Source organism: Notamacropus eugenii, chromosome 1, assembly GCF_028372415.1.
Source record: "Notamacropus eugenii isolate mMacEug1 chromosome 1, mMacEug1.pri_v2, whole genome shotgun sequence".
Taxonomy (NCBI): Eukaryota; Metazoa; Chordata; class Mammalia; order Diprotodontia; family Macropodidae; genus Notamacropus; species Notamacropus eugenii.
Window position 1 is genome coordinate 203,193,287 of NC_092872.1, and position 24,628 is coordinate 203,217,914.

Consider the following 24,628-nt stretch of genomic DNA (forward strand, 5'->3'; position numbering starts at 1 on the left):
TGCAGGAGGTCTATCTGTACCTCCACCTCTCCCAGCTCCTTTCTTCATTCCCAGTTTCTCTTCCTTCTCCTTCCTTTCCTTTTCTCCAATTCTTTCCTATTTCTCCATCTCTTTTTATTCTCTGGTGCTCAAGCTACAGTGACATAGTGACATAGACAGGGCTAAAAAAGGTTGCAGAACCTGGGGATTATGGCTAAGGGAGGTCTTGTGGTTCAGTGAGAAGGGGAGTGCTTTTCAAATCAGGAAATCTGAGTCCTCATAGTAAGGCCACTAATAAATGTTTGTGTTGAATGAGGAAATTGTATCACTCAGTGCTGAAGTTTTCTAAAAATGAAATAGGTTGAATCAGGTGATGTGAGATCTTGAGAATTACTGAATGGTAGAATGGGGAGGAGCCATACGGATCAGCTGGCTCTTCACTGATGAGAAACGGAGGGTCAGTCAAGGAAGGTCAAAGGGCCAGGAAGTGGCAGGGTTGGGACATGTCCAGTGCTCTCTGAACTCTTTCTACTATTCTACATGGCTTAATGAATCTCTGTTGAATGAATGAATTGAGGACAAAGATGGTGTGCTTACTGAGCCTGATGTAATGAAAAGAGCACTAGACTTGGAGTTCAGAGCCCTGGGACTTCTAGACTCAGGCTTGCCATTTACTCTATGACTTTCATAAAACCATTTTAACTTCTATAAACCTTGGATTTCTCACCAGCATAGAGGAATTAGTAATATATGCTCTGCACTACCTGTATCTCACAGGGTTATGGGGCTAAATTAGATCATACATACATGTATACATACACCCATTTATGCATACATATATGTAATGCTTTGCAGCTATAAAACCATTAGCTTGAATTAAATTCCTGGTAGAATTCTAGAAGAAGAAGACCACGCCATCAGAGAAATGATGACATGACTTGCACTTAACTTGTTTTGAGTGAGGGAGGGCTGTGCAGGTCACCAGCCTCACTTCTCCTCCAGAGCCATCTGAATCCAGTGACCAGATATTCCTCAGGATGACTGGAGATGACTCAGGATGCACTGGGAGATCTTGGCCCCTTTAGCACAAGGTCTATGCAGGTACTCACTTAGGTTACCTCACCCTTTCACTGAACAGGATTGTTTAGTCAGGGCATGGCCCCTTTAATGAGGCAAAGAAGAGAAAGTCATCAGGCTGGGAGGGAAACAGCAACTTACTATTGATAATCACAAGCACAGAGAACAGCAAGAGTGTCACCTCCCTCGTCCTGGACACCATGCCTCCCTCAATGGAACCCAATTTCATTAGATTTTTAGCTGCCATATCACACTTTGAACATCTAGAACTTGCAGTCCTCTAAACCCTTCTTCAGAACAACTCCTCTCTCATCATGCCTTCCCTACTTTGTATGCAATACTTTATCTTTATGCTTATTGAATTTCATCATGTCATATGTAACCCAACATCGTAGCTTGTTGAAGTCTTTAGGGATTCATGACTGTGTCACCCAGCACACAGTTATCCCTCCTACTTTCATGTCATCTACAAACTTATAAGCATGCACTACATACCTTTAACCAATTTAATGATAAATGTTTAAAATATTACAGGACCAAACATATGTCCCTGGGGCACTCAGTTAGCAACTTAGTTATAAATTGATGTTAAACTATTAACGACTACACTTTGGATCTGATTATCCATCCAGTTCCACCGAACTATACTATCACGTAGCCCAGAGTTCTTAACCTCTTTGGGGTGTCATGGACCCTTCTGTCAGTCTGATGAAATCTAAGGACTCTCTAGACCTCAGACTGATGTTTTTAAATTAAAGATAAAATACAAAGGAAACTATAAGATAAAATACAAAGGAAACTAATTACATTGCAATACTGTTACTAAAATATTTTAAATAATAATTTATAATAATAAATTTTAAATATTTTTTTTAAAAGAACGAATCTTCAGGATCTGATCTAGCCTCTATTTCAACATCTTTTCCAAAAGAAGAGCATGAAAGACTTGTCAAGTGCTTTGCTACAATCTATGAATGGATGAACACAACAACAGCCCTTATTAGACCACATCTGCTCTATTGTTTCCAGATTTGGGTGCCACATTTTAAGAAGGTGAAAAATTTCTAGAGATGGTCAACTAGGATTGTAAAGGGTCTTGAGATGACAGTCATGTGAAGAGAATCTGCTGAAGAAACGGTATATTTAACCTGGAGGGCAGATGACTTGAGGGAAGATGATGCCTCTTTTTAACTGTTTTAAGGGCGACACTATGGAAAAGTATTACAGTTAAATGCCTGGCTTCAGAAAGCAGAACTATAGGAGAAGTAGAGGCAGTTTTTGCCTCTATATGAGGAAAAAAAAAACCCTTTGGGGTGAATGGGCTGCCACAGGAGACAGGTGAGTCCTCTTTCACTGGAGGTCTTAATGTAAAAGCTATGAGTAGGTACAGAAGATATGGGTAAAGAAGATTCTTATTTAGGTATAGATTGGGCTAAGTAGATGGTCTCTGACTTATCCTTGAACTCTTAGAGTTAGTTAATATTAATAATGATGATGATAATAGCTAGCATTTACATAGCACTTTACATATGTTAACTCATTTGATCCTACAATAACCCTGTAAGGTAGGTGGTATTATTATAATACCCATTTTACAGATTAGGAAACAGAGGTACATAGAGATCAAGTGACTTGGCCAGGATCACTCTATCATTTAAGTGTCTGAGGTCAGCTTCATACTCATGTCTGGAGCCTGAGCTAGTATGGTTGGGTGAGTAGAGAAGGGGGTTGCCTGTGAACCTGTTTAGGAGGTAGAATTGACAACACCTGGCATCCTATTCGATACGGTGGGGAAAAGTGAGAATGATTCTACCTTGCAACTTGAGTGGTTGAATGAACAATAGTGACCCTTCACAGAAAGAAGGAGGTTTGAAAGAAAGGATGGAGCTAAAGGGAAAGAAATTGAGATTGAGAAGCTAGTGAAACATCTAGTTCACTTGGAGAGAGGGGAAATTGGATGGAGGTCAGAAGAGAGATGAGGGCTGAATATGTAAATTTGGGAGTCAGTGGACAAGCAGTTTTGGGACTCCGACTATATGGCAGGCACTGTGCTAGGCACTGGGGATACAAAGACAAAAGTGAAATCATTCCTGTCCTCAAGGATCTTACATTTTAGTGGGGGAGAAAATTGATCATTGAATCCATAAGAGTTGTTGGATTTCACAGAGATAATGTAGAGTGCCCAGGACAGGGCTCTATAGTATATACAGGTTACAGTTGAGAAATGGACAATGATTCTTTAAAAGAAATTGAGAATCTGTCAGATACTAGACTGAGATGTAGGGTGTTAGAGCAGTGTTGGGAAATGTCAGGGAGGAGAGAGTATCCAGGACTGAGATTAGCAGAAATGGACCCTACGGAGAGGTCAAGGATGAGGAATGACAAAAAAAAAAACAACCCACTGTATTTAGCAACAAAATCTTTGGTGGCCTTGGAAAAGGCAACTTTAGTTAAGAGGAATGGACAGAAGCCCAAATGGAAGGGGAGAAGAAAAATGAGTGGGAGGTGGTTAAGTGAAGTCAAGAAGGGTGGCCAGATTTTTTTTTTTTGCAGGATTTGGCTATGAAGAGAAAGAGAGATATAGGATAAGAGCCAGAGGGAATATTAGGGTCAAGAGGAAGGTTTTTCTTCTCTCTCTTTTTTTAAAGATTGGGGAGATCCAGACATGTTTAGGAGTCAGGAAAGAAGTCAGTGGATAAAATGAGTTTGGAAATAAGATCCCAACAGGCAGAGGGGACCTGAGTGTAAGTTGAATTGTTCAGAGTCAAAATTCTTTTAGCTGTCCGTGATATTTAGGGAGTACATAGGTGACCCTCAATTTCCCTGATGAGTCCCTGTGATCCACAGAGCAATTCAAAAGGATTGCTACCCTCACTGGGACAAGCTGGTATTTTAAAAAGAAATCAAACAAACTGAAACCTCAAAACAGTGTGAAATTTCCCAGAAAGTATGAAAACTTCAGGTGATTGCTTGAGACTTTCAGGCTCAGGAAGTCTTAACTTTTTCCTTTTCTTTTCTTTTTTTTTTTTGGTGAAAGACCCCTTTGGCAGGTTGGAGAAGTTTATGGACTCCTCAGAATAATGTTTTAAAAGGCATAAAATACATAGAATTACAAAGGGAAAACATGCTTAACGACAAACTATCTGGACCCATTAGAATAAAGTTTATCATTTTTTTATAACTTAATAATATTCTGTTTCATTCATATACCACCGTTTGTTTATCCATTTATCCACTGCTTTAATTCTCATTCTGCCACAAAAAAAGTACCGTTAAAACTAATTTGGTTAGCTTGGAGATCTTCCTTTTTGTCTTTAATCTTGAGGAGGCTCTGATTGTCTTTGGAGAGGGAAAGAAATACGCATTTATATAGTACATGGTGCTAATCAAATATTATCTCACTTGATCCTCAGGACAACCCTTAGAGGGAGATGCTGTTATTAGCACTCCCATTTTACAGTTGAAGAAACTGAGACAAACAGAGGTTAAGTGACTTCCCAGGGTCACACAGCTAGTGTTTGAGGTCAGATTCAAAGTCAGTTCTTCTTAACTTCAGGCTCAGCACTCATCTGCTGGGACTGGGATGCCTCTTTTTTCAGTCTTTAAAAATTGCTGTTGAAATGCAAATGTGTACTAGTTAGTTAGTAGAGGGATATTGTGAAGAGATGGGGAATTAAAGGAATTATTATAAGGAATTATAAGTAATAAGTGGCATAGTGGAAAGTACTGTACTAGGAGACTTAGGTTTTAGCTGATGTTGGAACTACCCAGCCCTGTAACCAACCAACCCATCAATAAACATTTGGTAAGTATCTAGTGTTCATCAGACACTGCGCTAAGCTCGGGAGATACAAAAAGAGGTAAAATGCAGTCTCTGCTTTCACGGAGTTTACCATTTAGTAAATGAGAAAGTCATATTATTTTGGGACTTCCCTCTCTTCTTCATCTGTAAAATGAAGGGATTGGATTAGATTATTACAAAAGTCCCTATTGATGGAATATATACTATTAATCTAGGCCAGCTTGTCTAGGTCAGGGGAAAATAGTGGAGTGGTCCAAAGACCTAAGAAGAGGGTAGGATTTGAAAAGAGGTAGAGGAGCAGACCTGGAAGAGTAATATGGTAGATCCAAGATGGTGGCTCAAAAGTGCACAGGCTGGAATCACCCAAGGATCAAAGTCTGGGGAGGAGCTAGTGGAGGAGTCAAGATTTCACAGAGTTGGTGCCAGGGGGGGTTGGTGAGGGAACAGGCTATGATGTCAAAGTGGTTTGGATCAGAAGCTAAAAGAGTGGACTTGAGACCGAAACAGGAAAGAACCTTGAGGATTCACTGAGAGTGATGACAGGCAGCATCTGGTTATTTAGTACTTTTAAACCTGAGCCGTCATGTGCAGCAGGAGTGGGGTGAAGAGAGCTTTGAACCCCAGGTAAGAATACTGCATTTATTCTTCAAGTTCCTATTGCTAGTAACCCAGATTCCTTCAAAAGCTACCCAGTGGGGTTGTAATGGAAAACAGTACAAAAAGAAGTCAGCAGGAATGGGAAAAAACTGACAAAACAGATTTAAAAAAATTTTTTCCTAAAAGGTAGAAGGGGGGCAGGTAGGTGGCAGAGCTTGTAGTCAAGATTATCTTCCTGAATTCAAACTGGCCTCAGACACTTCTTATCTATGTGACCTTGGGCAAGTTACTTAATCCCATTTACCTCAGTTTCCTCATCCGTAAAATGAGCTGGAGAAGGAAATGGCAAACCATTCCAGTATCTTTGCCAAGAAAACCCCTCCTAGAGATTTGGATGTGAATTAAAAAAAATGACTGAACTACAATAAAAAGACTGAGAATTTAGAAATACCGTTGGGCTGTGCATTTAAGAGATACTTGGCAATTGAGAGATAGCAGTTTCATGCTAATGAGGTAAAAGTCCACTTTGCAAAGGTGCTGAAGTGAGTGAAAGGAGAGGATGGGGAGACAAGGATTGTAGATGGATTTTTTCAAGGTGTCTGGCTGTAAAAGTGGGGATAGACTGGGATAGGGGTAGGGTCTGAAGACAGTTTTTTAATGATGCTGGAGACCTAGGCAAGTTTGTAGGAAGCAGAGGAGCAAATAGAGATGAAAGATTACAGAGAGAGGGGGTGATTTAGGGGTTGAAACGCCTGGAGGAATAGGAGAGAATGAAATCAGGGGAAAGTAATAAGGATATAATCAGAGAGAAACATAAAGAACAAATATGTTCCCCTTCCTAACTTACTGCTCCTCTTCCAAATCTTTACTGCATTCCGTAATACTTGAGAAGACTTCGTGTTTCATCAATGTGAAGACTTCCTCTGCACTGTAACAGACCATCTTCATGGGTTGCCTTGGCCAAAAATCTTCTGCATTTGGATGCTGACCTTTTTGTGGCTGTGTTCTTATCTCTAGGTCACCTTTCTTGCCTTGGAGTAAAAGTGTGTGTGTGTGTGTGTGTGTGTGTTTAATTTCTCTCAGAAGCACACATTCATTTCCTAATTACCACACCACTGATTGCTTTTCCTTTATGTTCAGAATGCTTTGGGTCTCAGGCTTAATATAGTCAATTTAGTATTCAAACAAAAATATTCCTCATAAAACTCCAGGGATAGGAGGCTTGTCCCTAGGATTGACACTGATGAATTTATGTTGTTGACTGATAATTTATAATGAAAAGAATCCTCAGTGCTTTCTTCAGAATGAAAGCTAGCAATTAGTAAATTCAAAAGACTTAGACAATGTGGGTGGCTTATCTTATTATGTTGGCTCATTTGAGCTCTCACTAGCAATGGGGAGTTTAAAAATCAGTAACCACAAACATATGTTCATGTTGTACATGATGAGAGTTTTCCTTACCCAGAATGTGACTTGTCTCAGTTGCTGCTTAATGTTTTGCCATAGAACAAATGGTTAGATGCTTTCTATTAATAATAATGCTGACATTAGTCTTTTGTCTGGTTTTAGAATAATCTTAGCTTTTAGTCCTTTAATATTTTATCATCTCCATGTTCTGTAGGTACTGACTGTGATACTTTGAGGGATTCATGACGTTATTGTTTCAGCTACTTCTTCTTTGGTTTAGGTTGCAACCCATCCATACCTCATCCCAGTCTCTGCATGTCCTTCACTCAGTCTCCTGTAGATCCACCCAATAGTCCTTTCTGTTCCTCAAACAAGATACTTTGTCTCCCCGTTCCACACGTTTTCACTGATTGTCTCCTGTGCCTGGAACGCTTTCCCTCCCTCCCTCATCTCTGCCTCTGAGCTTTCCTCACGTCTCAGCTAAAATCTTTTTTTCCAGCCATCCTTAGTACCAGCTCTTTCCCTCTGAAATTGCCTTCTATCTACCTTGTGTACATCTTGTACATACATAGTTGTTTGCATGTTGCCTCTTTTCTACTCCGAGTTCCTTGAAGGCAAGTGCTGTTTTTGTCATTCTTTTCATCTCCAGCACCTAGCAAAGCAACGGGAAAGTAGCAGGTGCCTAATACATGCTTGTCTGCCAGCCAACTGACACTGGAGTCCTTCTTCTGTATGGCCACCAGTGTGACCGCTGGCCTGTCCAGCCTTGGTCCCTTACTTTTGCTATCTAACTAGCACATTTCCTTTTCAAATTATACATTATCTCTGATGACTTTTTCAGCATCTCTCACTTTCAGGTCATCTAGGGGCACTGAGAGATGGGATGTGATTTTGGAACGTTCAGAAGATACAATTCTTGCTCTCTGGTTGGACGTTCCATTAAAAATTACATGATGTGATACTGACTCACTGATAATCAAAATAGCAGAGGAAAAATGGGGCTTTCCCTTTATGAAGAAATCCTCTCTATACACAAAGTGCTTCTCTTTGACCACCGTTCTCCTGTGTGTGTTTTCATGTATTGGACTGCAATCTCCTTGAGAGCAGGAACTGTTGTTTTTCCTCATTATATTTCTATCTTCAGCCCTTAGCTCAGTGTTTGGCACATAATAAACTCTTAATAAATGCCTTTTCATTCATTTATTCATGAAGGTTTCCTTCTTCCTCCCTGACCCCCTTTAAAAATATTAGATTTTTGCTTTCTTCATGGATGGAGAAGATAGACTTTTTTTCTCTACTTAAAAATCTACCCCAGTTACTAAAGTTTACAGGTGGTTGGAGTGCTCTTTAGGTTTGGTTATTATGATGATGATGATCTAAAACTGGGTTTCTTAACATTTTCTCTAACATAGACTACCTTCCTCCTTGCCTGCTCTGGCAGTCAGTGGAAGCTAAGGTACCTTCCTTAAAATAATGGTTTTAAGTGTACAAAATAATAAAATACATTATAGAGGAAACCCAATTTATTTGGAAATGGAGTTATCAAAAGATTTTTTAAAAAAAGTTCACCAATTCATGATTAAGAACCTCTGATCTAAAGTAATGATGATGATAACTGCCCTTTCATTTTATGCTTTGCAGAATTCTTTCCACATTGCAGCTCAGGAAAAGTAGGTGACTTACTGATGTAGATACTCACTGCTAGTAAATGTTAGAGCCAGAATAGGAACCCAGGTCTTCTGACTCTAGACATCCAACCAATGCTCTTTCTACCTTAGCATAAATTGATAGTAATTGTGATGAAAGATAAATTTTCCTGTATACAAGGGAAGGGAGGCATCATTAGTATTTTTTTTTAGCTCAGAGCAAACAGAAATATATCTGCCCCACTGCTTTCCTATAAAATACATTGGCAACCTAGGCAAAGTGTTTAAAGTCTGGGTAAGAGACAGTGTGGGCTGCCAAAGAGACTTTCTTAAGGTACATGTCTGATTATGCAGCACTCCCAACTCAATAAAGTAGTGACTCCCTGTTACTTCTGAGTCAGAAACAAACCTTTTTTTTTTAAACCTTTAACAACCCGAATCCAACCTACATTTTTAGCCTGCTTCTCCTTCTTGATCTCAATGGTCTAGTAAAGTCAGTCTTTTTTTAATCACCCACACAGAGCTGGCCCTGACCCTTTCTTTGTCCAAGTTGTGGCATGTACTCACTCCTTTTAGAATCTCTAGTTTTCTTCAAAGCACAGCTCAAGAGCTACCTTTTATATAAGATGGGGTTACAGTTCTGGCATGATATGCCCAGTAGTTGGCTGGAATTACGACTATAAATTTGGGGGAAGTGCTCAGAACTAGAGATAAGGACACAAAAGTCAGTTGTATAGAGGTGATCCTTGAAGCCCTCTCTAAGATTTGGGGGTGCCCAAACCATAGTATGGGCTCAGACATACCACAATTCTCTTGACACAGTTTCCAAAGGGAAAACAACCAAGTGACTGCCCAAACCCACAGAAGACATGCATCCAGGGTGCCTCACTAGAGGGAGAGTATTGCCCTGACATGCCTCCAAGCCACATCTGACTGCTGCTTTGTTCCCTCTCTGTAGACCCCAGGAATGGAGTAGCCACCTTTGTCCAAAGATGCTGCAACGGCATCCACTCTGTCTGCTTCCTTTAAAAACCTTAGCTCCTGGAACCATGGGCAGAGGAGCCAGTGTGAACACAACTGTCTCACCTCAGCTGCTCTCTGCCACCAGGACATGCTGGAGGAAAGCTTGCCAGGGCAGTTTCCAATGCCTGGTTCCATTTCTTCTTTCTTACCTCCAAGCCTTATTCTGCTCCCCACCCGTTACACCCCCCTGTCCAGACATACGATGAGGAAACTGGAGCCTTGAGACATTAATTGACTTGTCTTCCTCTTCAGCTTTAGGAAGTTTACTTTAGATAAAAAGTTACTAGTTCAGTCATAATCAGTCTGAGCCCCCATTTAGGAAAATTCCTAGCATGTAGGCAGAGGCTGGGCTTTCTGCCTAACTTTAACATTTATATCTATCTCTTGTTCATACTCATCCCTTTTGTGGTTGAAAGAAAATTCAGTTTACTGGAAACATTTGAGTAATGAAACGGCTGATTATACTGTAGTGTCTGTGGATAGAGAGACACTTGGAGGGGAAGATGAGGAAAGAGGAGACAATTTTCTTGGACCCTAGCCTGGATCTTCTTATTGGAGATTCTGTTAGAGCCTGTGATCTCCTTTGATGTCTCCTGTCTCTGACACTTCTCAGTCCTACTTTTGCTTCTCAAAGGTGTGCTGGAAAATCATATGCTCTGATTTATGGCATTCCTCCTCCTTCTAGCTAACTCCATGGAATTAGGACTCGTGCTGGACCCAGAGAAAACACCCAAATCCTCCAGCTTATTAGAATTTAGACTTCATTTCTGACCTCATTTCTCTTCATCCAATGGTTTTCAAAGACTTTTTCATATTTAATTTAAAGCCGTTTGATTGATTGATATGCATTCTTTTTTTGTTTTAGGAATCATTTTTAAAAATTATTTTGTTTGTTTTCAGTGTTCTACAATCACTTCCATATATTTTAGATTGTTTCCCCTCCCTCTTCCTCCTTCCCCCTCCGTCCCCGAGGTGGCGTGCAATCTTGTATAGGTTCTACACATATAGTCCTATTAAATACATTTTCACCTTAGTCATGTTGAATAGAAGAATTAAATGAATGGGAGAAACCATAAAACAAAACAAAACAAAAATATAATACAAAAGAAAATGGTCTGCTTCATTCTGTGATCCAATTCCATAGTTCTTTCTCTAGATGTTTTGCCTCTAAAGTCCATTGGGAATTTTTTAGGTCCTTGCATTGCTATGAAGGACTAAGTCTACCAGAAAAATTCCTCATACACTGTGGTTGTTGCTGTGTACGCAGTTTTCCTGGTGCTGTTCCTTTCAATGAGCATCAGCTCGTATAAGTCCTTCCGGGCCTGTCTGAAGTCTTCCTGTTCATCATTTCTCATAGCACAGTAGTATTCCATTACATTCATATACCACAGCTTGTTCAGCCATTCCCCAATTGATGGGCATCCCCTTGATTTCCAGTTCTTGGCTACCACAAAGAGAGCTGCTATAAATATTTTTGTCCACGTGGGACCCTTTCCCAGTTTTATGATCTCTTTGGGATGTAGTCCTGGAAGAGAAATTGCTGGGTCAAAGGGTATGCACATTTTTGTAGCCCTTTGGGCATAGTTCCAAATTGCTCTCCAGAATGGTTGGATCAGCTCACAGCTCCACCAACAATGAATTAGTGTTCCAATTCTCCCACATCTTCTCCAACATTTATCATCTTCCTGTTTTGTCATGTTAGCCAGTCTGATAGGTGTGATGTGGCACCTCAGAGTTGTTTTGATTTGCTCTCTAATCAATAGTGATTTAGAGCGTTTTTTCATATGACTATAGATAGCTTTAATTTCTTCCTCTGAAAACTGCCTGTTTGTATCCTTTGACCATTTATCAATTGGAGAATGACTTGTATTCTTGTACATTTGACTCAGTTCTCTATATATTTTAAAAATGAGGCCTTTATCACAGACACTAGTTGCAAAAATCCTTTCCCAGTTTTCTGCTTCCCTCCTAATCTTGGTTGCATTGGGTTTGTTTGTGCAAAAACTTTTCAGTTTAATGTAATCAAAATTCTCCATTTTGTACTTCATAATGTTCTCTATCTCTTATTTGGTCAAAAATTTCTCCATTCTCCATAAATCTGACAAATACACTATTCCTTGCTCCCCTAATTTGTTTATGGTATCAGTCTTTATTGATATGCATTCATACCTTAGAGTTAAGTTATCTGAGCTAAAATGGGGGATTACATTCAATCCTGCCCTTAAATACATAAGCTTTGTAACTGGAATAGTTATAAAATATTGAACAAAACCATTTCTCTAAAAAAAACTTTTTGCTTTTGTTCCAAATGATTTGAAAGTAAGTCAAACTTCTTTGGTCTAGTATTTTGCTATTAATTTTGTTTGACACTGAAACATCAGTAAACTTCCTTTTCTCAGTTCATTGATATCACAGTTTATCATCTACTTGATAATGCCTTTGCCAATGTTTATCAGCTACCATATTCATTTGATTTCTTTTAAACCTGTAGTTGGGCCTTTGAAAGATTTATCATTTAGACTTTCTGTTCTGTTCCACTATTGTCCCTTTCTGTAATAATTTAATATTATCATGTCCAATACTGAATTGCACACAGAAGTGTGCTGATCCATTTTGAACAGTTTCTCCAGAACTGATTGTTAAAATTTCACTATGAGCATTTGAACCTCAGAAATCACTGAATGCTACAAATCAAGTCTTGATTTATTTATTTTTTATTGTCTAGCCTTAAGAAAGTGATGGGGAAAATGCTAAAAATTCAGATTAAACTTAGAAGTGTGTCTTGGTATATTTCCTTCTCCTCCCCATCCCCAAATCTGATTGTTTAACATTTAACAGCATATGCTGCCTCATATCCTGTAGGGAGATGGAGGATAAACACAGGAATAATCCTTTGAGATTATTTAGTCCCAACTCCAAATTATACAGCTGAAGAAAATGAGAGCCACATTTTGGCTTAGGCTACTTACTGACTTTTTTAGAGAGTTAGGGGCAGAGCTTGGCTAAGACTGGAGAGATCATCCTGCCTCTCCAATTAGGGCTACATTTCCCAGTTGGAGTTAATTAAATGGATTTGGGCTATAGCAGCTAGGTGGTACAGTGTATAGAGTGCTGGCCCTGGAGTCAGGAGGACCTGAATTTAAATCCAACCCCAGACACTTACTAGCTATATGGCTCTGGGCAAGTCAGTTAACCTGTATGCCTCAGTTTTCTCATTTGCAATGTGTGCAGGAGAAGGAAATGGCAAACCATTCCAGTATCTTTGCCAAGAAAACCCTAAATGGGATCACAAAGAGTTGGACATGACTTAAACGTAAAAACAACTAGATTTGGAGTAGAGGAAAGTTGAGGAATGACCTCAGTTGAAACAAAGCCCTTATACATACCCTTGGAAACATGCTCTGGGCCTCTTTTCTTATTCATAAGTTTGTACAAGAATCACTAGATGACTTCTATTTTCCTTCCAACTCTACACATTCTACAAACTTAAGGATCCCCTCAACCCCCTTTTTTTGCCCCTGTGTTGGATTTTAGTGTGGCAGTTTTACAAGTGTTAATGTGGAAACAAACAAACAAACAACAAATCAGAGGGGGAAGTGTTTGAACTCGTTCCTCAGGCTGGTGTGAATGCAGGAAGGATGTGGTTCTGGGAGGTGTTGTTATCACAAAATTCCAAACACCCTAGGCCTCTTCTAGCAGTCTTCTGCCTTAGTGGAGTTAGATGTTCTTCCTTCTTTTCCCCAAAGAAAGCAGGGCCTAAGAAACCATCTAATGTACTTGCTTGCAAATTTCTCTGGATTAGTGTTTTCCAGAGCTTGTTTACAGAAGGAATATTTCCATTCCCTTTATTTATATTGCCCTCCAACAGGAGAACCCAAGCAGCTTGTAGATGGAATAAATGGAAGTACCTGGAAAAATAGAGAGAGAGAAAATCGAGTCAGTCACAAGGAACAAATGTGGTGGAACTGCTGGTTTCTTGCGGCTCATCCATCTTCCTCTTTCTTCTTCATCTGGGTATGAGTTGTGAGCTGCAAGGGACCAGAAATCAGGAAACTTGCAGGACATTGGCTAACTCTCTCACTGTTCTGAGTCTCTTTTCCCATCTTTAAAATGGGAGTCATAACATTCACTCTGTCTATATTTCAGTGGTCTTTTAAATGTAAAGTCTCCTAATGTGAAGACAAACTAAGGCTATAAAAAGAATCATTTCAATTTTAAATGCGATTAATTAAACTTTTATTGTAGATCATGCCTTTTTTTGGAGGGGATAGATTTTTTTAAAAAGCGGCTTTAAAATTAAAACAAAATCACACCCCCCACAGCTGTGAAAGAGAGACCTGTTTTGTTCACAGAGCCAGACAAGGGGTGTCTTGCCGATGAGAAGGTAAACTAAAAAGAGATGCCACTTGGGTTGCTGAAAGGTGCCAGAGAGGGCTCTTCCCCCAAAGCAGGAAGATGGGTACTGTGTCACTGGCAGCAAAGCTTTGGACAATGACTCTTTGAGGAAACAATTCCCTACAAAGGTTGCTCTGTTGCTGGAGGAAACTGCTGATGTGCAGCTGGGATGACTCAGCAGTACTCCCAGATGTCCAGAGGTTTTGTAGGTATCCCAAATTCTTTCTTAATAGCTGCTCACAGCACAGTAATAAGGAGCAGTGACACGTGGGTGCTAGTAAGAGAATATCCTACCCTTTCCCCCCTTATCCCTCCAGTAAAGGTGACTGTGAAATTGAGAGTCTCCCAAGGAGGTAGGTAGGTATCTAGGTTAAGATGGAAATATAGGGTCTTCAGTACTTTTTTCAGATTTTGATTTACTCCCCCCCGATTTTTGTTATTGTTCAGTCTTGTCCAATTCTTTGTGACTCCATATGGGGTTTTCTTGGCAAAGATACTAGAGTGGTTTGCCATTTCTCTTCTCTAGCTCATTTTATAGATGAGGAAACTGAGACAAGCAGGATTAAGTGACTTGTCCAGGGTCACACAGTAAGTGTCTGAGGCCAGATTTGAACTCAGGAAGATGAGTCTTCCTGGCTCCAGGCCTGGTGTTCTAGCTACTCAGCCACCAAGCTGCCCCGATTTATTTATTTTCTATAAAGCATATACGATCTCCTTGGAACCGTATTAGAAGTATCACCAGCTTTTACCAGCTTTCTTATTTCTAGCTTATTTTCTTCCCCTGTTTGGTGGTCAAAGGGAGTGGAAGAGGTAGGGATTACAAAAGGTATTTTGTTTTGCTCAAATGAGTCTATAAAGTTTAAAGTTACAGGGTAAGCACTAAGGAGATAGTAGTAGATGGTCATAATTGTAGGTCATAGTTACTTGTGGGAACCCCAGGCATCACATTCTTGTGCAGAAATGATAGAGAAGAAAGAAGCCAAGAATAGCAGTTAAATTTAATAGATTCTATGACCATATCAGAGCAGGATTCATTCCTCGAGAGCTGGAAAAGAACCTATTTCTGTTGAGAAGAATGTTTGGGGTATTGTGCTTAGAAGTACAAAAGATTTTTTTCCTCCTTGGGAATTTCAAAGATCTCAGCTGGTATTTTTGGCTCCTCATATGTAACCCTTGTCTTCAGGCAGCCAAAGCACAGAATTGTTATATGTCTCTTTCCATTTCTGTTTCCAGGGCAGGAAGATCCCAACAGCTTGCGCCATAAATACAATTTCATTGCAGATGTCGTGGAGAAGATTGCTCCTGCCGTGGTTCACATTGAATTGTTTCGCAAGTATAACAAGCATTGCATTTTTATATTTCCACAGGGGCTTCTGCTCATTATACACATTTCAGTTGAGAGAATGTTGTAGTTGAATTACTTTTGAGATTTAGCAAAATATTTAAACTGTCATTAGATATACATTATATAAATGCATATATATTATATGCATTTATTATATTATTAATATATTATATATTTATATTATATTATTTATTATGTAAATGCAATATATAATATATAATATAATATGTGTGTGTGTGTGTGTATATATATATATATATATATGTATATATACATATATATATATATATATATATATATACAGACACACACACACAAATATCCTTAAAGGAAGACAGATAAGGGTTTTTCAATTAGGAAACTTTCCTATGTGATCTATCTAAAAAGACCCACTGTCCTAGATTTTTTTCCCGGACAAATTTCTAGTAGTTGCCCTGGAAAGTCCTGTAAACTTTTATTGCATGGGATTTTGTTTTAATCTGTCAAAATATTGGTATAAAATTAGGTTGCTATATTTCCAAACATTTAAAGTCATAGTTGTAGGAAATGTATCAAAGAGCCAAGAAGTTCATAGTTGAGTGGTGTGCTTTGAGGTTCTGCGGGCATAGCTGTTGGCTCTGTGTTGCAGGCTACCCTTTTCCAAGAGAGAAATTCCAGTGGCCAGTGGGTCTGGATTCATTGTGTCTGAAGATGGCCTGATTGTTACCAATGCCCATGTAGTGACTAATAAGCATCGGGTTAAAGTAGAGTTGAAGAATGGGGCTACATACGAAGCCAAAATCAAGGATGTTGATGAAAAGACGGACATTGCGTTAATTAAAATTGACTACCAGGTGAGTCTCCTAAGCTGTAATTCCTCTGTATCTGGTACATACTACCCTTCTTTTGAGATTTAAGTGGGGAATATTTGCAGAAGGGGATTTCTGCTGTCTTACTGGTAATGTCCCTCACAGTATCCATTTTCACAGTTCTATATAAATTGGTTAATAAGCTGCCAAGAAATTTGTCAGTTGCTGGCCAATTTGCTTTGATGGATTGGTTGTTGGATAGCAGACCCAATCCATTTCTCAGACCATACTTGAAGCTTTTCCAGCTTGGTAAAGCCTTTGGTAGCTTATACTTTACTACCATAGCTCTTTTGAATTCAAAGTTGTCTCCATATCACAATGAGTTATTGATATTATAGCAGTACCTGTAGTAGAGATGGAGTTTCTGAAAGCCATTTATGCTTTCATAGTTTACATACGTTGGCAGATGAGGTAACCAGCTTTGCAGTTGTGCTACATGAATCATCATCATGATTTTTATTGTACTATAAATCCCCATGTAATGTTATTTAGCTGTTGATTTGCTTTTTTTTTTTTCCCACGAAAGGCAGCTATAGATGTTAGTCAACCCCTGCCTTGAAGGACCACAAATTCTGAACTGGTGAAGTCCTTTTCATGGAGGCACAGAAAGACTTGAGAATTGGGATACCTGGATCCCTTGCTCAAGGTCTTCCACTGTCTCTGAGTGGCCTTAGCCTTTCTATGACTCTGTTTCCTCATCTGCAAGAAGGAGGAGTTTGGACTGGCTCCCCTTCCAGCTCTGTCAGGCTGTGATTCTCTGGCTTAATGTGTTTGGGGCATGCTTGCATCTCCAGAGAGAGTCCCTGCTATAACGTTCTTTGAGCAGTCACAGTACCTGGTGGTCTGGGTTCTGTATCAAATGAGAAATTAGGCACTTAATAATGATAGCTAACATTCATGTAAGTGTCTACTATCCTGTACTAAATACTTTACAGATGTCATCCCATTTGATCAGTATAACAACTTTGAAAGGCAGGTGCTATTAATCTCTTTATTTTACAGTTGAGGAAACAGAGGTTAAATGACTTGCCCAAGGTCACATAGTTAGTAGTTGTCTGAGGCAGCATTTGAATGTAAGTCTTCCTGATTACAGGCCCAGCTCTCTATTATCTCTACCACCTAACTTGGGGGTGGGGAACTTGTAGCCTCGAGGTCACCCGTGGCTCTCTAGGTCCTCAAGTGTAGTCCTCTGAATCCAGACTTTACAGAACTAACTGTTCAAATTAAGCCAGATTGAAACTAAGGGAAGATTGAGATTGCTACTAGAGGAAACCGTAGTCATAAGTTGGGAAGAGGCCCGAAAAGTCCATCACACTTGCATTCAGACTTACCTAGGATATATCAGCAGTAGAGTCTAAAACATTCAGTGGTATGTAGGCTATTTTAGTCCCTACTGTAAAAAAAAATGACATTGGAAACATTTCCCTCTAGAAATGACATCATGGGCTGTGTTTGTTCAAAAGGCAAAATCCCACTTGAATTGTGTATCTTTTAAAAAAAAAATTATTTTTTCCCAATTGCATATAAGAAACAGCTTTTAAAAATTTGAGTTTTAAATTCTCTCCCTCCCTCTTCCCTTCCTTGAGACAGTGAACAACTTGATATAGGTTACATATGTGCAATCGTGCAAGACATATTTCCATATTAGTCATGTTGTGAAAGAAAACACAGGCCAAAAAAAAAAAACCTATGAAAAAAATAAAGTGAAAATAGTATGCTTTGATCTGTGTTCAGACTCCCTCAGTTGCTTCTCTGGAGTTGGAACAGCATTTTTCATCATCATCATGAGTCCTTTGGAATTGTCTGGGATCGTTGTACTGCTGAGAAGAGCTAAGTCACTGCATTGAGTTTTTATGTTGTATTTACCTTAAAGGACTGTATAGATGTGAACTAGTCATTTGTGAATGTTGCTGTTTCAGTAGATTGGCAAGAGCCACTCACTTTATACCCAGTTTTAAAAAAGGAAAGGAAAAGGAAAAAAAAAACAAAAACCTGTGTAAAGCAGGCTCATTCTTTCTGCCACTTTCTTACCACTAGAGTGGGATAGTGATCTGGCATAGGCCCATAGATGGCTTCTCAGCAAAATCAAATTGTCTGTGAAGTTGCTGGTAATTAGTGAGGCGATTATGGATGTACGTAATCTACATTTTGTACAAGTTGAATCTCTCTAGATGGAATGTTTTCAATTTTGTCCTTGTGTTGCCCATAGCCTGGCACAATAGGAATTTGTTTGTTAATTGGGTGGGTGTCAATAATTTGTAGTAACAACAATAGTTAGCATTTATATTAACCTTGGAGACTTGTAAAGTATTTTTCATGTATTATCTCATTCATTTCTCACAACAATTATGGGAGGTAGGTAATATAATCATCCTCATTTTAAAGATGAGGAAGGTAAGAGTGAGGGAGGTCGTGACTTATTTTAGAAAGTAGGGTAGTGCACTGGGTAGCAAGCCTTACCTGAAGTCAGGAAGACTCATCTTCCTGAGTTCAAATCTGGCCTTAGCCACTTACTAGCTGTGTGGCCCTAGGCAAGTCACTTAACCCTCTTTGCCTCATCTGTAACATGAACTGGAGAAAGAAATGACAAAGAACTCCAATATCTTTGCCAAAAAAAAAAAAACCAAAAAAACCCAAATGGGCTCATGAGCAGTTGGAATTGATTGCAAATGACTGAACAAAAAATTTAAGGATTTTAACTTAATCTTTCTTGCCTAAGGCCACCAAGTTGCTACTGATTAGTTTTGATTAGCATTATCATATTTTCTGCTTCTCTCCATCACAGAGAAATAAAATCCTGGCCTTTGCTCATTTGATTTTGGGTCATTGAAGATGGTTTTTAGAGGGAGCAGTTTATTTCAGGTACTACACTGTTAGGCATCTTATTGGTTTCTTTCTACTTAATCAGAATTAGATTGAGAATTACTTTTTTTGGGGGAGGGGAGGAGGGAAGGGTCCCAACCTGTGATTTTATTGGTGGTGGCAAATTCCTGTGAAGACCTCTGCTACTGCAATTGTTTTTCCAATAAATAGGCTTAAAGAATTGTCAAAGGCACTAAGAGGTTAACCAACTTGCCTAGACTCACACAAGCACTATGTGTCAAAGGAGAAACTTGATTCCAATCTTTCTGACTCCAAGGTGGAGTTCTCTATGCAATGCACCATGATGCCTCTCAAGAATCACTCAGTCCTTTGAAAACAGGGGCTTTTTCCAGGTGAGGCGAATACTCCTAGACTAGCATCCAGACCTAGAATACCATAGGTATTAAAAAAAAAAAATCAACAGATGCCAAGATGTCTTCAGGGCCCCTTTGGAATATTAGTTAACATTTTAATTAAATTTGTATTATGAACACTCTACTCGACTCTGAGGAAGGAAGGCGAGAGTTTCAGTGAGCCAATCAATAAGCATTTGTCAAGTTCTAACTCTGTCAGACACCATGCTAAATTCTGAGGAGAAGAAATCAAACAATCTATCATCTTCCTATTAATCTTCCTATTTCTTTTTGAAAAATGTTTACATTAGAAGCATTTACACATTGCGCCCACTTCTTGAGAGATTTCTTGTATCGAAGTAAAATAGTTAAGTAAAATTAACAATATATGGCATAATGATGATAATAATGACCTTGTCTGAAAGAGCATACGACATTTCACATCCCAATTCTTTATTTAAAAAAATAAAGAAAAATCTGTTTTCTTTCCCTCCCGCTCATTGAGGTGGGGGCAAATTTCTCATGAAGCAAATTTCTTATGACACAAATTCATAGCCAAACAAAACGAATTCCATATGTACATATGGAATATATATTACATACATATATGTTTGTACATATATATACATACATATGTATATGTATATACATATGTACATATATGTATGTACATATTTATATGTGTATATATATATGTAGATGTAGATAGATCTAGATAGATTTATGTGTGTATCTATCTGTATAAAATTTTGTACCCTAAAACCATCACTTCTCTGTAATGGATAGGATGTTTCGTTATCTTCTCAATTTCATCATTAATCCTTTGTTTTCACCTCAGTCATCTTCACTGCTAGACCATCTGCAATATTGTATAATATTAAAAAATATTTTTGTGCAATATTAAAAAAATAAGATGAGAAAATCTACTTCTTTGTTGTAACCTCTTCATCCGCCTTAGCATTTCATTAGCTAGTATTTTTAAAGCACCTACTATGTGCCAAGTGCTGTCTTGGATGCTAGAGATACAAAGACAAATGAAGAAAGTCTTTACCTTTAAGGAGCTTTCACTCTATGGGGGGAACAATATATACCCATGGAGACAAATACAAATACACGCACACACAGAGTAAATCTAAAGTAGAAGGAGAATGTGGTATGAGCAGCTGGGGAGCTCTGGAAGGATTTCATGTAGGAGATGGAACTTTAGCTAAGTTTTGCAGAAAGCTTGGGCATTGTAAAGGGTGAGGTGAGGTGGGAGTGCATTCTATGGAGATGGAAGCAGGAATGGCATGTCTGAGTAACTCTAAGTCAGATAGTTGGGCTGGAATGTAGGAGCGACTAAAGGGGAGTGATGTCTAATAAGCCTTGGAAAGGTAGGCTAGAGTTAGACAGCGAGGGGCTTTAAATGCCAAACATTCTTCCATAGTTGGACCAAACTTGGATCGAGTGTCTCTTCAGAGCTCACTTCGAATGGATTCTGACCCCAGGAGAATATTAGCATGAGGTTTGCCCTGTAGGTCAAGTCACTGTGTTTTGTAGGTGTTGGGTGATAGTAAAGATGCCTGGGATATGTTTCAGTGATAGACAGATGGGAGAGCTGCCTGCAGTGATGAATCAATCCCAAGGCAATATGAGAATGTTAGAAGAATCTTTTGACCCTGCCACTTGATAATGTACCTTGGAAGCTGGCCTTTTGTATGGTATTTATTTTGAAGTAAAGATGAGAATTTGAGTGTATTTAAGTTGGGAAAAGTTAGTGTTTGGTTTAAGTGGTTATATAAGCAGAAAGATAGATTAGTTAGTGAGGAAACTCTACAGGTGGCAAGTAAATGGTAGGGTTGAATTCATGGGTGTTGGAGAGGGAGTAAATATCGATGTGTTTGGGTGAGGATCCCTGTGTAATTTGAAGGTACATTTTGTGACTGTGCACCCCTGGATCATGTGTTCAGAATGTGTTAGCAGTGAGTTTTGAGCTGTGGGTATGTGGAAGGAGTATCTTCTAGGGGCAGGGATATTATACCTCCTGCTTGGCTAAGCGAGGCTATTTGGCCCTAGGTATTTATCCCAATTGTCTCAATTCTGCAACAGCCAGGTGGCACAGTGGATAGGGCATTGGGCTTGGAATCAGGAAGACTTATCTTCCTAAGTTCAAATCTGATCTCAGCTGTGTGACCCATGGAAGTTGCTTAACTCTGTTGGCCTCAGTTTCCTCATCTGTAAAATGAGCTGGAGAAGGAATTGGCAAACTGTTCTAAAATCTCTGCCAAGTAAACTCCCCTCCCCCCAAAAAGGGGTCACACAGAGTTGGACATGACTAAAATAACTAAATAGCAAGAGCAAAATACCTTTTTTTTTAAAGTGATGATGACAAAATACTGGCAGATAGTCTATATCTGATTGGCACAGTTTTGATCCCCTAGTAATCTCTGTATGGGAAAAGAGAGTGCTTGCTGGGGACAGGATGTAAATGCATGGAGCCAGGGACTGGACAAGACACAAAGGTAGCTGTGACTACCTCTTTCAGTAACAGTTTACAAAACAAACATAAAGAAAAGTCATATCTGAAATTGTGGGAATCCCTCATCTTACAATCTCACACTGTCATATTGCCATATAAACTACTCTTCTGGACAAGAGTAACTAAATTCAATTCAGCAAATTTTTAAGTGACTACTATGAATAAGACAGCCTTAGGAATTGGGATTACACAGAAGGAAAAGAGAGTGGCTCTCAAGAAATTTATATATTGGGAAGGATAAAACGTGTACAGATGAGGAAATACAAAGTCATTTTAGAGGGATAAAGTACCATCACCTGAGGGAAAATCCAGAGAGGTACTTAAGGTGGACCTTGAAAGGGCTTGATGGATTCTAAGAAGAAATGATGAAAAAATGTATTCAGTTATAAGGAGACACCCTGTGCTGAGGCCTTCAGATAAGAGTTGGCAGATCTAGTTCTGGGAACAGATAGAAAATAGGCCAGTTTGGCTGATACCTAAGAGTATGAAGGGGAATGATAGGAAATAACTCTGAAATGATAGGTTAGAGCTAGATTTTGGAGAGCTTTAAAGGCCAGGTTGAGGAGTTTGCATTTTAACCCAGAGAAAATAGGAAACTCATGATGATTCCTGGGTAGCTGAGTGACATGCTCAAGCCTGCGTCATTTGAACACTGTATAAAAGTTGGATCAGAGAAGGGAATGAGCCCAGTGATGGAGCTATTTCACTTGTTCTAGGCAGTAGGTGATGAGGTGCTGAACTAGGGGATAATTGTATAAGAGGAAATAATTTATCACAAGTACTGGAAAAACAAATCCAGTGTATATCCTTAGTGATACCTGTTTTAAAATCTCATTTCTAGAGAGTAAGCAACCCTGTTTAGGAAGAAACTGTTTATTCCAAAGGACCAGAAAAAATGATGTTGTAAATATGGTTTGCCTCACTCATCCAAGCTAACCACATCCTGTACATGGGACCTGTGTGGTTGGTTGAATATCAGGTTTTTTTCAGCCTCCCTTCCCAAACGCATGAAGTGAGCAGTGGTTTTTGTTTTTTTTCTCATTTAGCTGTATATATATGGAAGTCTATGCAGTGTACATATTATAGGTCCTATCCATCGAGAAATGTCCTTTCTCCATCTCTAGCAAGTCTCTCACATTGTACTCATGGTAAGGAGAATCTTGACAACTACTTGCTGGGAATATTGTAGAGGAATTTTCCAAATGATATAAGAGTTAAGACTAGAATCAACCTAATAAATATGATTAAGCACATACTAAGTGCCAAGTACCGTGCTTGGAGCTGGAGTTTCAAAGACGAAAACAGTGAAATGCTTTCTGCCTTCAAGGATTTTCTAGTCTAGGCAGGGAGACAGCGTGTACATCCACGAAGCAGATGCACCATAATGGGCTTCCAGACCCTTCCAGGCCTGGCGTTCTACCAGTCTGGCTTCTCCTTTTGCTACTGCTCACTATAAGTTGGACGGGGAGTGTTTTTTCCTGTCCGAAGCCCAAGTGAAAACTCGATCCTGGTGCCTGCCCTGGCCTGTTTAGTCAGGGCTGGAAGAGCTTAGCAGATGAGGCTTCATGTCATATTTCCGACCTGCCTCTTGCTACCCGTAAAAGGTTAGTCATTCCAGCAGCATGCACGCAATGACATGTGCTTCGAGCCAAAAAAAAAAAAAAAGGGTGCCTAAAATAATGTGGCTTTTCAAAATGGAATAGGAAATGAAAGAGGACATTGAAGTGTAGGCACTTAGACAAAGGACTGCTTTCCACTGACTAAACTGCTTTTCTGCTGATAGGGCTTGGAAGTAGGAGGGCAAAAAGACCTCATCCAGATTTTTCCTTTTGTGCTCTTGCTTCGGTAATGGAATTTTCTTGATGGGCTTGAAATTATTTCAAATTCTTTGTGGGAAGGGAGATCCCACCTTGATAAATAGGGATTGACCCTGGATCTGTGGCTTCACTGGCAGAAAGAGCTGCTCAGGGGTGAAACTTCCACTACCCATTCAAGTCAATGCCTTCTCTGTGAGTATGGTGTTGACAGAAAGGCAAGGTCACAGAACCAATATGTGTCTGTGGCAGGATTTGAACCCAGATCTTCCTGGCTTCCAGACCAGCTCTCTAGCCATTATACCATGGTCTCATTGATATACATACATACATACATGAGCATATATACATACATACGCATATACGTATACATATATACACAGGTATACACATACATACACACACACACAACCATTGATAAATACAGACACAAGATGGTGAATTGAATATAACTTTGTGGGATATTATCCTATTTCACAAACAATGGTCTGGGTTGTGTTTTTGAATTGGTTAAGTTGAGCCAAAAGTTAATAAATGGTTGCTGCTGTCAGTCATGTCCAATTCTTTGTGGTATTTTCTTGGAAAAGATACTGGAATGGTTTGCCATTTCCTTCTCCAGCTCATTTTACAGATGAGGAAACTGAGGCAAACAGGTCTAAGTGCCTTGGCCAGGGTCAAATAGGTAGTGAGTGTTTGCGATCAGATTCAAATTCATGAAGAAGAACCTTCTTGACTCCAGACCCCCACATTCTGTCCACCGTGTCACCGAGCTAGCTTCCCAATAGATGGTTACATTCAGCGAAGAAGTATTTAGGGTAAATGATGAGATTCACTTCTAAATTGTGCTCTGTGATTTGAGAAGCAGAGTCAGGGGATACTGTAATATCAGTCAGTCAATTCGTCAAGAATCAGTCAACATTTATTTAAGAATCTACTATGTGCCAGGCACTGTGTTACGTTCT

At 39.3% G+C, this 24,628-nt stretch overlaps 1 protein-coding gene across 1 annotated transcript in view; it reads left to right on the forward strand.

The window, feature by feature from the left end:
* Nucleotides 1–24,628, forward strand: part of HTRA1 (HtrA serine peptidase 1) — a 69,610-nt gene that overhangs the window by 13,076 nt on the left and 31,906 nt on the right. The window contains exons 2-3 of the mRNA XM_072624720.1: nt 15,160–15,259; nt 15,900–16,104. Coding sequence (XP_072480821.1) covers nt 15,160–15,259; nt 15,900–16,104 — 305 coding nt within the window. The remainder of the gene's footprint in view (nt 1–15,159; nt 15,260–15,899; nt 16,105–24,628) is intronic.